At 49.1% G+C, this 13,336-nt stretch overlaps 1 protein-coding gene across 1 annotated transcript in view; it reads right to left on the reverse strand.

Moving 5' to 3' along the window:
- Positions 1 to 250: 250 nt before the first annotated feature.
- The window catches only part of LOC133349501 (rho guanine nucleotide exchange factor 3-like), a 56,249-nt gene continuing 43,163 nt past the window's right edge, over positions 251 to 13,336 (reverse strand). The window contains exons 5-12 of the mRNA XM_061563009.1: positions 13,105 to 13,201; positions 12,399 to 12,475; positions 11,506 to 11,763; positions 10,100 to 10,270; positions 8,898 to 8,975; positions 8,080 to 8,182; positions 7,398 to 7,678; positions 251 to 7,059 (exon numbers count right to left, since the gene is read on the reverse strand). Of these exons, the coding sequence (XP_061418993.1) occupies positions 6,913 to 7,059; positions 7,398 to 7,678; positions 8,080 to 8,182; positions 8,898 to 8,975; positions 10,100 to 10,270; positions 11,506 to 11,763; positions 12,399 to 12,475; positions 13,105 to 13,201 (1,212 nt within the window). The 3' untranslated portion in view covers positions 251 to 6,912. The remainder of the gene's footprint in view (positions 7,060 to 7,397; positions 7,679 to 8,079; positions 8,183 to 8,897; positions 8,976 to 10,099; positions 10,271 to 11,505; positions 11,764 to 12,398; positions 12,476 to 13,104; positions 13,202 to 13,336) is intronic.

The following is a 13,336-nucleotide window of genomic DNA, read 5'->3' on the forward strand; positions in this document are numbered from 1 at the left end:
TTTGGGTGCTTTGCACCATAAAGTGGTTTGAGATGAAGTGCCCGCAGCTTTATGCGTGTGACAACATTTTTTCGGCTTTTATAGTTTCCAAACAACAAGGTTTCAGAGGGATTCTGGCCAGCAGAGCTGGCACGCACACCGCAGTCGCGTGCCATTGATAACCAGGCTAGGTCTGACCGTCTTTGAAGGTGGCATACGTGAGATCGACCACGGTCACAAAAATTGTACGGTCAAGGTTAGACTTTAAACAAAAACAAAAATACGATTTTACAACATTTTATTTGGTAACAATTTACAGTGTACTTTACAAATGTACATGCCCCATACAGAAGAAGAAAGCGACCCAAGCACAGTCAGTAACAAATCAAGACGCCACCTTGTCGCCTATCTCTCGGCCACTTTCTACGATCGTAAAATAAAACACACGAGTCACTTGCACTCGTGCAGCCACTGCAACGCTGTACAGCAGCAGCATGCTGAATCGTTCAGCTGATAGAATGGACGCCAAAGTCATAAAACACGCTTTGTAAATCGTGGCGGTTGTTAATGTGACATTGGAATCGAATTTTGACTTCAGGAATCCATCGAAATCGTTTCCGAGACTGTCTCTTGAAATCACCTCCTGGGGGGGGGGGAGATAACTGAACAAGCACCTCGTGGCGATTACTGCTCCAAGCCAGTGTACATCGAGAGCAAAACCGGGCACTTTGTAACGAGAGTGGCGATGAAAAAGAATTTGTTGTGAAAAATTTTAAGTTTATCAGGGGGGCCGGTTGGGGAGGGTGGAATTCCATCCGAAAGTGGAGACGTGGTTGTTGAAATTTAAGAGGTGATTTTCTTTCCTCCTCTCTCCATTGTTTGGCCGATGGCCCAGTCAGTCACCTTGATGCGCGGTGCCTCTCATCAGCCACCTGCTACTTGTGTGGACCATTTGAAGTCGTTCCCTCTTAACTAAAAAACTAAACATTCCCTAAAACATTACAACCAAAACATTACCACACAAACGTGACATCAGTCCTCTGAGTCACCAAAGCTGTACTCTCAAAATACCTTTTTTTAACCATTGGACACAAAGTCACGGAACCACTGCAAAAGGCCAGCATGAAGTAATTTCATGTAAAAATAAGCACAGTTTTGTAGATGCCGAGTGTTTTGCATTCACACTAAAATACAACTAAACTGTTTGATAATTCCGTTGTGTTTTATGACGGTGGTAAAGCTTTGCCTGTTGACACGCACTTCCTATAATGACCCTAGAACCTCAACTAATCTGAGGTGAAATTGTGTTTCTTGGCAAAAAATAATAATACTTAAATGCAGACCTGAAGCGGTGTTTCCGTTCATTTGTTTTGTCCTGTTCATCCCTTTCCCAATACCTTCATTCACGACAAACCTTACCATTACACGATACAGCGGTACACATACATACATGACCGGTGGTCTTAGTATTTTTGAAAAGGAAGATCTCCTGTATTTTAAAGCGTTTCCACTACCAGTCGTACTGGGAGGCAGATATTATTCTCTGGAGACAGCTCCAGGCTGAAAGTAAGCCACGTTGTGAGTTACGACTGGAGTGTAATATGCAGTCACGTACGAGTCTGCACCCTTTTCATTTGCGATGTAGGACTTGAGACCACCTGCCATATAGAGTGTACAGTGCATTCCTTTCCGACCAACGGTGCTCCAAGCACCTCCATATAACATCCGCAGACCACCTGAACAACACGTTCTCTTACTGTGCAGCCAACTTTCCAAGTCTTTCTCGGCGAATTGCATTTCAAGGCAATGACTTTTTTCGCGACGCCAACTTTATGGCAACTGAGCCACGCCGCCTTAATTCACGTCTTCCAACAATCCAATTTACGACATCGATTCACCACACCATGGGGAAAAAGCAACGAAAACTGCCAAACCTCTTTGTCAAGTTTTAAACCAAGGTAACATTTACACGCGTTACCCTGCATACAGTGGTGCTGCTTAAGAGGTGGGAAGCAGACATTATAAACGTCACATATCCTCCCTGACCAATGAACTGCCCACATCCCAGTGCAGTATATATGCATGGTGTCGCTGTCATTTTCCATGGATGTTCACGTATATGACCTTGCCATGTGCCCGCCTGTACGTCAGTGCCTGGCGGACCAGATCTATGTTGTACCGTATATAAAAATGAGATGTGAAATCCATTGGAAACCCTTGAAACATTATAAACACTCAACACAGACTTGTTCTTGTCAGTTTCTATCAGTCTTACGATTCTTTGTTCATTTCTCTCTCAATATCGTCTTAAGTATGGTTGAAAATTGTCACCAAAAAAACCCTCACGTATTCATTATATATATATAGTACTTTTACTATATAAAGTGAAAATAACTTACGAGCTAATTTAAAACTGCAGGTATCTGCATGCTTGATTAAATATACCATCAGAAATCAATAAAAAATTAAATATGTATTTAAGAGCTAACAACCTAATTACCTTTGTAGTACTGTATATTAAAAGAAATTAAAATAAAATTTCATTAAAAAGAACTCTATCAATGATAAGACAAATTAACCAGGCGTGATGTTTAGTTTGTGCCAACGCCAAATTATACAACTTATAATAAAAAAATATAATAGTCTTGTTCAATCGACCTTAACACATGAACCACGATTTGGTATCGCATGACGGAAGAGTATTTCGACACGGTTTTGCAATGTCAGCTGAGATTATGCCATCAAACAAAAATGCCATTGTAATTTTTCATTGAAAAAAACACCTTCTGGAGAAACAGCAAAGGGGTAGAGAATGGAATTTCATTTTAATCAGTCTTACCTTGACTCTTAACTCATGCAGCTGAAAACCTGGCAACGAATACACCCCATACCATAATACTCCTTTTCTCCAAGTCTCATTCTTTTTTGTTAAGGGAATACTAATTTGGCAATGATGCTGCAGTGGTCTAAGGGTTAGTTAGCAGTGCGGTGGGCCAGCGAAACCAGAGGTCACCGGTTTGATTCGATCTACTGGCGCGGAAGCCTATCCATCAGCAGACGTGTCGATCGACAAGTCGTATATTTGGTGGGGTAAAGTGTGGGTAGTCCCGCTTCATCCAAAACCTCAAGTCAGAGTGGAAGAGTAGGCCACACTACCTTCTAGAGGGGCTCTCTAAAGCTCTCTGCAGTGGAGGACCTTCTGCAAAGTAGTAGCATGGCAAGGTAATTATTCGACCTATTTGGCACGTTTTCCAAATTGCAGGATAGAGTTCTGATTAATCCGTGAATGCTACAGAACCCCTACGCAAACAACCCCCAGATGCCAAATGATACTATATACACTTGCAGCTTAAAATCTACTTTAAGACTCAAATCTTGACTAGATTAATATATTTCAAGGCAAGATTTCGAAAAAATCTCTGCTACAGTAGATGTTGTCTGTCGCCGGTACACAACGCTAAGATTACTGGAGTGCAATACCATAATGTGGCTATTCAGTGACCTCTAGTACTTAAGGACCAATTGTTTTCAGGTTTATACTTCAACCAATGCTTTCTTATTTTACGCAGATACTGCGTCAATAATACAATGATTTCGATTTAAAACTGCTTTTGATTGAATTACCTTGTAAATTCGGATTGCCATTTGAACGTAAAGTAGGCACAATGCGCTAAGATAATCGGTAAACATGTAAAATGTACCAGTGGTGGTCTCAACGGTTTTGAGTTCTCAGTGATGGGCCATATCTGGTTCTGGTGGTCATACCCAGTTCATATCTGCACATTAATCAGCCCTCTTAAATTGCATCAATGAGCAGTGAAATCATTTACGGCTCCTGTACATATGCCAACTGCTATATCGTCATAGGATTGTGTATTTGTACACAGGCCGGTTTGCACTTAATTAATCACCGAATACTCTACATCAACCAAGATTAATCCTTTGGCTCAATTTCCCTTCCAAGAAAGTGGAATCTTAATAAGCACAAACAAGCTTAAAAAACGCACACACGTACGTACATACATATGGAACCCAATGCCCCGAACGAACAATTATTGACTCTCAATGCCAAAGATACATTTGCAAAGCTATTCACGACGCTGGCATGCCACAAAGACGCCACTCGCTCAGATGCCTTGTTGGTGCTCACTCCATCACCTCCACATTCAGTGGCCCACGCAGGGAATAGAGGTAAAACTTTATTTACCCCACTGTTTTTTTATCTCGTCGACCGTTTAGTAGAGCAATCGAACTGACGATCGATTGAATAGATTATCGGATTTGCCAACTCCACGCTTCCGGGGTGACCGAGCAGAACTTTGATCGTTACTCCGTTTGGCATGGATTACTCGATCGGAGCTCAATGCCCTGCATAGAGAAGCCTTCACCATCACACCACCATCGCGGTGTCCACTTCCCTTAGGAATCCCTGAAATATTCTCTGTTCGAATGTAACTCGTTGCAATGCAGTTGGCTATTGTGCTGACCTGCTTCCACCCAGCACTGCGTGATTATTATCGCTTTAAAGCGCCCAATTTGTCGGGCGTTTTGGGAAACTCGCAAAGAGTCGTTAAAACTGCCATATTAAAAAGGCAGGAGGATATTGGACCAAAGCAAATGCTGACAATGCCACTGCGGAGACAAACCACATTACATGATATTCCATACCATGTATGGAGGAAGTAGGGTGCCACTCGATACGCAAACGGAAAAGTCAAGTTTCAGTTGTGACTTTTCGTGGAAAAGTCAGCAGCTGAGAATCTTATTCTACTCGATTCATATCCACAGTTTGCTCAGGATCCCCTCCTCCTCCTCTTTGCTTCGATGCCACGGTGGGTATCGACCGGAACGAATTTAGCGCCGATGTTGAGCAACCAGGAAATATTGAGGGATTGCCTTGACACTCGCAACACTTCAGATTAACAGGCAAAAGAATAAGAGCAGGAGGTGTGACCCTGAGTGGCACCCTAATTGATAAACACTGGCATCACATGTCACGTGGCTGAATGTCGTCCCACAACACAATAGTTTTCATTACAAAAAATAAATAAAATAAAGCCCACTGTGCCCGTACAGCATTTGTCAACAACGCGGAGATAAATAAAATAAAAAAACACGTATGCACTTCGCATTCGAGTGAGCACCGGCGCCAGATGTTTGGCATCAAGAATAATGTGGAATAAAAGTCTCCTGATTGTCTGCAGATATCCACTGAGATCGGACTGCGTGGCCTCATCTTGGCTCCGTCTGCTGGCGCGGGGGAATGCGTTCGGTCTGTGCTAAAGTCTGATTGGCTTGTTTTGCATTTCGTTAGGCTCCTGGTCTTGGCACAGGCATTTGTGGCACTATTAGACTTATATTTGCATGGCTTAAGGTGTTTGGAGAAATGCCCAAGGTTTGACGAGCCTTTGTTCGTGAAGGTTAAAGTCTACGCGAAACCGTGAGGTTATACATCCCTGGTGGCTCGTGCACTAAAAAAACGAATGCCATACGAGCCTCGTTTCACACGCGAGGTGTGATGCCATCGGTGATAAACATTCGCATTCTAACCCGCCCCCATAGCGCTGCGTGCAACTGGCAGATGAGAAACTAGACTCAGACTAGCACAGTGGAAGGGTGAAATTCATTGACAAAAACCTGCCGTGAAACAACTGCGTTTGCATTTGCGGTGGCGTTACGAATGATCCACAGCGTCTAGAGGAGTATGCGATCTGCGTCCGTTGTACTACGCCGCCACAATTTAACGGCGAATCCAATTAGCCGATGTCTACACGAACCCTCCCTCTCCCCTCCGCCCTCGTTAAAACGTGGGTAGCGAAACATGCGAAAAGGCTGTCGTAGCCCAAAATAATGAGTGCAACACCTACGGAAGATTGAACTCGCTCACGGCAATCCATAGAGTTAGGCTGGCAAATTAAACCAGGGAGGTAATTGGTCACTGAAAAGGAACCTCTTCATGACTGCGAGCAACTGTTTTAAGCGAGATTGAGATTAAAACAAAAAACGTAATTCACGACAATTACAGAGATGGCATTCCATCTCACAAGTCCTCTTGTTAAAAATCCAACCAAAGACGTTGTCATTTAAAACACCAGCTGCCCGTTTGGAAGTTTTGATGAACTGGCGTTTTTAAAGAGAACAATTGATTGCTTTGCGGTCTTTGTATTTAACACTCACAGCAATACGGTACCCAACATCCAACATTTAAAATATTACAAAGAAACATGACTATGAATGCGTAGATCAGCATTTTACTAACAACCCCAAGAGCAGTTGGCGGGGCGCTCCGAGCCTCTTGGTTAATATCATTGAAGGCACTTCAGGTGTGGCAATACCTTCTGCCGACACCGCACAGCAAATACCTCATTTCCACTGGACAACTTACAGTAGCTGCGCCAGGCCGAGCCAGCTGGGCGCGGCCGAGAAGGAGTCAGGTTGTTTTTCCACTGCAGTAGCCGAGCCGTGCCGCTGACGTCGCTAACGCAATAAACGAGTCGAGGCGCGCGCAGATGCCGCGGTGACGCTGCGTTGGAATTGCATCGATTGACGTCGCACGCAATGCACGTGTGATTAACCCTGCCCCTGGCCCTGCTTGGCCCCCCGGAGCTAGATTTACAGTGGGTCACGGTTTGGTTCTAGCTCGGCGCGGCAAATTGCCAGTGGGAGGAAGCTACCCGTAGTACCGTGAGGGCTCCGCGCTGGCTCGGCTCGGCTGTGCCAGTGGAAAAGGGGTATTATAGGAGCCAGAAAAAAAGGACCCATACCATCCGTCGGCCTCTTTTTCTATTGTCATACAACGTTGATCAACAACGGTAATGTTGTCAATGCTGGTCATTCGTCTCTGTGTGTGGAAAGTCGTCGGGTGATGATTCAATAGGAGGATGTCGTGTGAAGAGGAGGGAGTGAAGGACCCCCTTGACAGGACGTTTCCCTTCAGTCCTCCTGCCCGCTGGAGACCTCCTCGCGGTCAGATAAGCAGTCCCTGGACATCTCGTCCAGAAACCCAGGGCCCTCCCGGCCTCGCCAGGAGGTCATGTGGAGAACTTCACTCGTGTCCATGACGGAGGACACTTCGGACCGCTGAAACGACACGATAAAAAAATATTGAACTATTTGTGTTTTACCAGGTAAGGCCCACTGAGCTATACAGCTCTTTTTGATGAGCCACCTGGGCACAAATGATTGCTCAACGAAGTGGCTTATCATGCGGCGGCGCATCCCTCATCAGTTCTCTGTCCCGCCATGGTATGACTGCAAGCTGATTTCACAGTGCGAGGAATCACAGTACGGCAATTCGTCGCTGAACGCGGTTTTCGCTAAACGCGGCGCTTTTCGGGGAACGGGAACGCGCGTCTACCGCCGCGTCACAACGAGGGGCGTCCGCGATCGCCTTCACCTCCGGCTCCTATGTCGCTCACCTCGGACTCCGAGTCGGAGAATCCGCCCAGGGACAGCTCCATGTCGGAGCGCACCGACCCGGGCGCCTCCTCCGCGTCGCTGTACGCTTCGCCGGGCGTCGGGGGGCCGCTGTCGTCGGCGGGGATCTCGGGGGGGCTCGGCGGGGGACCCGTGCCCTGGGCGCGTCCATGCAGGGCGGTCCCCAGGCACGCGAGCCAGCGCCGCTTGTTGTAGGCGCTGTCGGCCTGCAGGGTGTGGCCTCGGCCCATGGGCCCCACGCCCACGCGGAACGCGTTCTTGCCTGGGGGTACCGGCGTCACCGTGAAGAGTTGTCAAACTCGCGGTGCCGGCGTCATCGGCAAATTACTCGATCATCGGGATTAGACGAAGCGATTGTCACCCCCCCCCCACCACCCACCCCGACTGCTAAACTATTTTTCGCTTGCAGGCGTGGTGCTGAGGTCACATCTTGTGCCACACAGAGACATCTGCCACCTGGGGTGCCCCATTCAAATGTTTGAGATGAGATATAAAGTGCTATGAGATGCCCCGTTGTAAATGGCGCTCTTTCAAAAAACAAATGATTCTTGTTAATTATTACTACTACAGCTACGAGTGTCATCATTCCCGTCAGTGCCACCATGAGCGTTGACTCACAGTGGAATCAAAGGCAACGACAGAAAACGATGTCTGAATTCTCACCACGATCGTTTGGCCCGAAGGGTCCACGGAAGGAGCCTCTTCCCCCTGGCTCCGTGATGTCCTCCAGGCGGAGCTCCGCCGTGGGGACCGGCTGCCGGAACACCTGTGCGATGATCAAAGACACGGATCAAGGTGCGCAATTCACGCACCGAGGCACCGAGTGGAGCCCTGCCCCCATCCTGGCTCAAGACCCATCTGTTTTCCTCTGCTAATGGCCAACTGCGCCCGCTGTTTTTGTACGTTCTTAAAATGCGGTTGCATTTAGAGCAGGCGTCGGCAACCTGCGGCTCCTGAGCTGCATGCCCCGCTTTTAGGACTGCTTCGTGACATTATTGACACGCATTGTGCCTCTTGAAATATTGCATTTTTTTACCGAACTGGAAAAAAAAGGCTCTTCCTGTTACTTTGGTTGCCGACCACTGATTTAGATGCTCGACGAATCCAAAAGGTAATCGAACTGTATCATCGTTATCGATAGTAGTAGCAGCTTTATTATGATCGACATTGTCAAAGCCAGCTGGGGCTGCACGGATCAGGAATGGCAAACGTCGGTGTTGAAGTGCTCGAAGTCGAAGGTCATTATAAAATTGGGACCATGACACCGTCACCTGATCGTCTGATATTGCAAATGACGACAATGACGTGAGTGTCATTAACAGCCAAAATTACTGGGGGGTTGCAGACTTTAATTGAATCATCAAACCTGAGCCAACCGGCTCGATGGCTCGTATTTGCACTGCTAAACGTTGATAAGTAAATTCACTATCGATCGTGTGCCGGGTAGGAAGTTTGCTTGTTCGGGCCACGGCGTCTCCCACCTGGTAGAAACTTCTCTCTCCGCGTGCGCCAGGCCGAGTGAGCACCAGCACCTCGTCAAACAGAAACACGTGCAGCTTCTGTTGGGTGGCCACACACACGCGCACGGACGCACACGTGTACATGCGTAAATAAAGTGTGTTTTAGTCCGATGAGATTCGTGCATTTCTGTGCCGTGTGCGTGTAAATAAGTGCTTCCGTAGCTTGTGTGTTCGGCTACTACCCAATCAATATCAATACAAATGATGTATATATTGTTGGTAATCATGCCAGAGTAAAAACCTGGAATGTATTTTCAGGTCTAAGTGGCTCCATGCTCAACCGAGCATTATTTGCATTGCCGTTTGAAAAATGGGGGTACTTAGCTTTTTTATTGAATGCACATGTACAGCCCTTTGTCAATCCGCTACTGGATGAGTGCCTCCCCATGCCATGCGGATAGTGGGGTGTTATTTGACCACGCTGGCCAGTGCGTTTTCCTTAAAAGGTGGAGTGTAGAAGTGGGAGCACAGAAGCACAATACAACAATTGATGTTGCTGTACTGCCCTTCCGATGGCCAAAACCGAGCCCCACAGCCTATAGCACCTGTTATGCATGGTGGTCATCCATCCATGCACCATTCGCACCCAACCCCTGCTGAGCTTCCGGTATATTATGGGATCGGGCACATCCTGGGTCATGTGGTCATGGGTCTTTGACACGGATGTGCGATGTAAATTAATGAAACAAGTGACCAGGATGAATGGATGTTAAACATCATGCATTGAAAGATGCCGCGGTGGGCAGAGAGAAGTGAAAAGGACATAACAGTTAAGAGCACATTTGGTATTCGCATCACTCTCGTAGCACAAGCTATCGCGAAGGGGCTAAGCTTCACAGACCGGCATAGTCTGCCGGAAAGCGGTGATGGTGCCATGTGGTTTAATCCCATTAAATAAGTTGCAGGTAATTTTTTTCGAATTTGGTCAATTTTTGACCATGACGCCTGCGCACATGACCGAGTCTTTTTCAAATAACATCACGTGATCTTCAATCGTTCACCGCGAAGCAGGCACCGAGTGTATTATTTCGGTGAACACGCCCGCAGCATTAACTAGGCCGGGCCGCAGGGCTTGAAGCGCGAATCCTCTGCTACAACGAGCGGCAAATGCGCTACCGCCCGGCCAACTCGCCGAGCCGTGCAGTGTGCGTGGGGGCACTCACGGTGCCACGTTGGTTGCGCAGCTCCCCGTGGCAGTGCAGGAGACGCGCCGAGGCGATGCGCGGGTCCCGGTGCCGCGCGTCCACAAACTCGAGCCGCTCGCGGTAGAAGCAGCACTCGGACTCGCCCGTGCGCAAGTTGATCTCCGAGAGGATGCCCCGGACGATCTCCGTCTGAGGGGGGAGGGGGGGTGGACAAAGAAGCGGCATCAGCTCGGCGGTCATGGGAAGGCACGCGAGTCATCACGGGCGACGGGGGAGGCCAAATGTTTAACACGCTCGCCGAGGGGTTCTATTCCTTGACCTGCGGTCAGATGGAGCAATGTTCGTGGGGAGGTGGAGAGGGGCAGGCAGAATAAGGGGAAGGATTGTGCGAGAGGGTGGTGTTTGTTTAGCTTAAGGGGTAGGGCTGGTGTTTGGTTGGCGAGTGTGCTTAGCCTCCTACCAGTTTGCCGCTTCTCCCCGATGCCAAGTATGGCCACGTTTTGTTTGCCTTTCACGGATCCCACTCAGCCACCTCTCAGGGGTGATGACCTGACAACACGGGTTGAGGAGCCCTCTCCTCACCGAGGGCCGCATTGGGTTTCACAAGTAATATGGCTACAAGTAACGTGCATCTTGGCTGTGCACAAAGGGGCCCTTGCAGTGACAAGGAGAAACGGGAGCGCCATTAACGGATTTAAAATATTTCCCTCCAGTACCCGATTAGTGCGGCGAAGATGCTCGCAGTGGGTGGCTAAATATCGATGGCAGGACACTTCCAACTGCTTTCTGTGTTTAGTTTGTTGTCCTTCCCCCGCACCTCCGATTTGCACGGTTGGTTACTTACGGTGCGAAAGAAGTTGAACTTACACACATCCACCCCCTGTCATGTAGCTCCACCCCCCATCATGTAGCTCCACCCCCCGTCATGTAGCTCCACCCCCATCATGTAGCTCCACCCCCATCATGTAGCTCCACCCCCTGTCATGTAGCTCCACCCCCCATCATGTAGCTCCACTCTCCGTCATGTAGCTCCACTCCCCGTCATGTAGCTCCACCCCCCATCATGTAGCTCCACCCCCGTCATGTAGCTCCACCCCCATCATGTAGCTCCACCCCCTATCATGTAGCTCCACCCCCTGTCATGTAGCTCCACCCCCTGTCATGTAGCTCCACCCCCATCATGTAGCTCCACCCCCGTCATGTAGCTCCACCCCCGTCATGTAGCTCCACCCCCATCATGTAGCTCCATCCCCCGTCATGTAGCTCCACCCCCCGTCATGTAGCTCCACCCCCCGTCATGTAGCTCCCCCCCCCGTCATGTAGCTCCACCCCCATCATGTAGCTCCACCCCCCGTCATGTAGCTCCACCCCCATTATGTAGCTCCACCCCCTGTCAATCAGAGTGACCGCGGCAGGGCCCTCACCGCGTGGCGCAGCAGGTCGACGTCGGGGTGCTCCGCGGGCGTGTGGCGCTCGATCTCGCGCAGCAGCAGCGGGTACTTGACGAGGCGCGAGCGCGGCACGTCCAGGAAGCTCCACAGCTCCAGCTTGCGGCTGAACGGCGACTCGATGCAGCGCTGCAGGAAGTCCTGCACGCGCGGGTCGCGCTTCTTCTGGTCCAGCAGCGCCTTGGCCGCCACCTGGTTGCCGCAGTAGCTGGTGTACGCGTTGATGCACGGCAGCTGCAACGGCAGGAACGGCGGCGAGATGTTAACTCCCTCGCCTGGTATGCAGGAGGCTGTGGGTCCGATCCCGACCCTGACGCCTGCTGTATACTTGTAGTTTGCGTGTCTCTCTCCCAGCAGTCGCACGGATTTTTCTCCAGGTCCTCCGGTTTTTCCCTCCACATTTAGAATCAACGTCACGCGTTTAGAGTATTTGGCTGCTGGTATTAATTTCAACATGGTAAGCCACTTCATTAAGCTATCGTTTGTGGCCAGGTTACTTCTGAAAAAGAGCTACATAGCTCAATGGGCCTTAAATGGTAAAATAAAAATAGTTTGGTTTAGGATGGTTTTCCAGCCGCTGCCTAAGCCATGAGGATTTTCACGTAGCGGCCGCAATTTGTAGCACCTTCGCAATTATGTCTCGTCCCAACCACACCAATAAGCTGACATTGTCCAGCCAAGGGGACCCCCCCACGGCAGCTGTCCCCGTGTGGGGCAAGGTCAAAGCAGCACCCGCCAGCGGGCATCAGGCTGCCGGTATGGGAAGCGATGAAGCTACGTGGCGTATTCCAATTGCGTGATGTAAGAGTGAGTATCAAATTTGTCAGAGCGTGTCCGCAGCTGTGCAGGCCTCGTCTCTTAACACTCACCCACGTGACGAGGGTTTGTCCCACTTCCTTCACGGTGCCGTCGGGACCACGAGCCTCTTCCAGACGTCTGACCAGGTCTGCGGGAGGAGACGGCATCGGCGGTAAAGCGATCAGATCCGGCAACACCATCATCAGCAGCAGCAGTCAACGCATTAAAATTCAAGGGATATTGGTGAATGGCTCAATTCAGTTCCTGAAGATGCTGCAAAAACGTGGTGTGAAATGTCGGACATAACGCTGAACAACACGGGGCATCACACGAAAACACATCCGAGTGCAACCACGTGCGTTCCTGACACTGTAGAAGGTCTAAAACGATGCTGCTGCATCGTGTTAATTATCATTCGCAGCCAAAGAGCGCAACTGTGTCTCTGCTCAGAGGTGAGCAATGTCAGTAACCCTGAGCCGTGAGTGGTAATCGCAGTCCCTCCATCAGAACAACCGCCCTTGCTTCCCCCCGAAATGGTACAAATTTGATTGACCAGCATGAAATTACGGGCCAAGAATGTACTATCCTGAAGAGGATTTAAACTCACAACCCTGTGACTGTGCCACGCAGTTAGGCTGCTGTTACATAGTCACGTCTTATGTCTTCCCAGTAAACGTGCTACGTTGGGCCAACTTTAGCACGTGGTTGGAACCGTCCGACCAACGTCGGGCCAACGTTCCAAGCTTGCTCGGTGCTTGTAGTAACGTTCATTGTTACCTTGGTGCAGTGGAATAAACGAGTCGAGGTCTCCAAATATCTTTGTTAATTCTTCCTCGTTCATGATGCCCAACTTCAGCATGGGGTCGTGGTAAGCCTGCGTGATTCAGAACACAAACAGGCCACGGTGACTCCCCAACGCAAGTTAAATAAAGTGCTTGACCTTCACGAGTCATACATTAAACATACTCTGGTTTAGTTTAACAATTTACGTGGAACCACCAGCCGTCCG

The sequence above is a fragment of the Lethenteron reissneri genome, chromosome 30 (assembly GCF_015708825.2).
Source record: "Lethenteron reissneri isolate LAM-NWPU_2019-01 chromosome 30, ASM1570882v1, whole genome shotgun sequence".
NCBI classification, from domain to species: Eukaryota; Metazoa; Chordata; class Hyperoartia; order Petromyzontiformes; family Petromyzontidae; genus Lethenteron; species Lethenteron reissneri.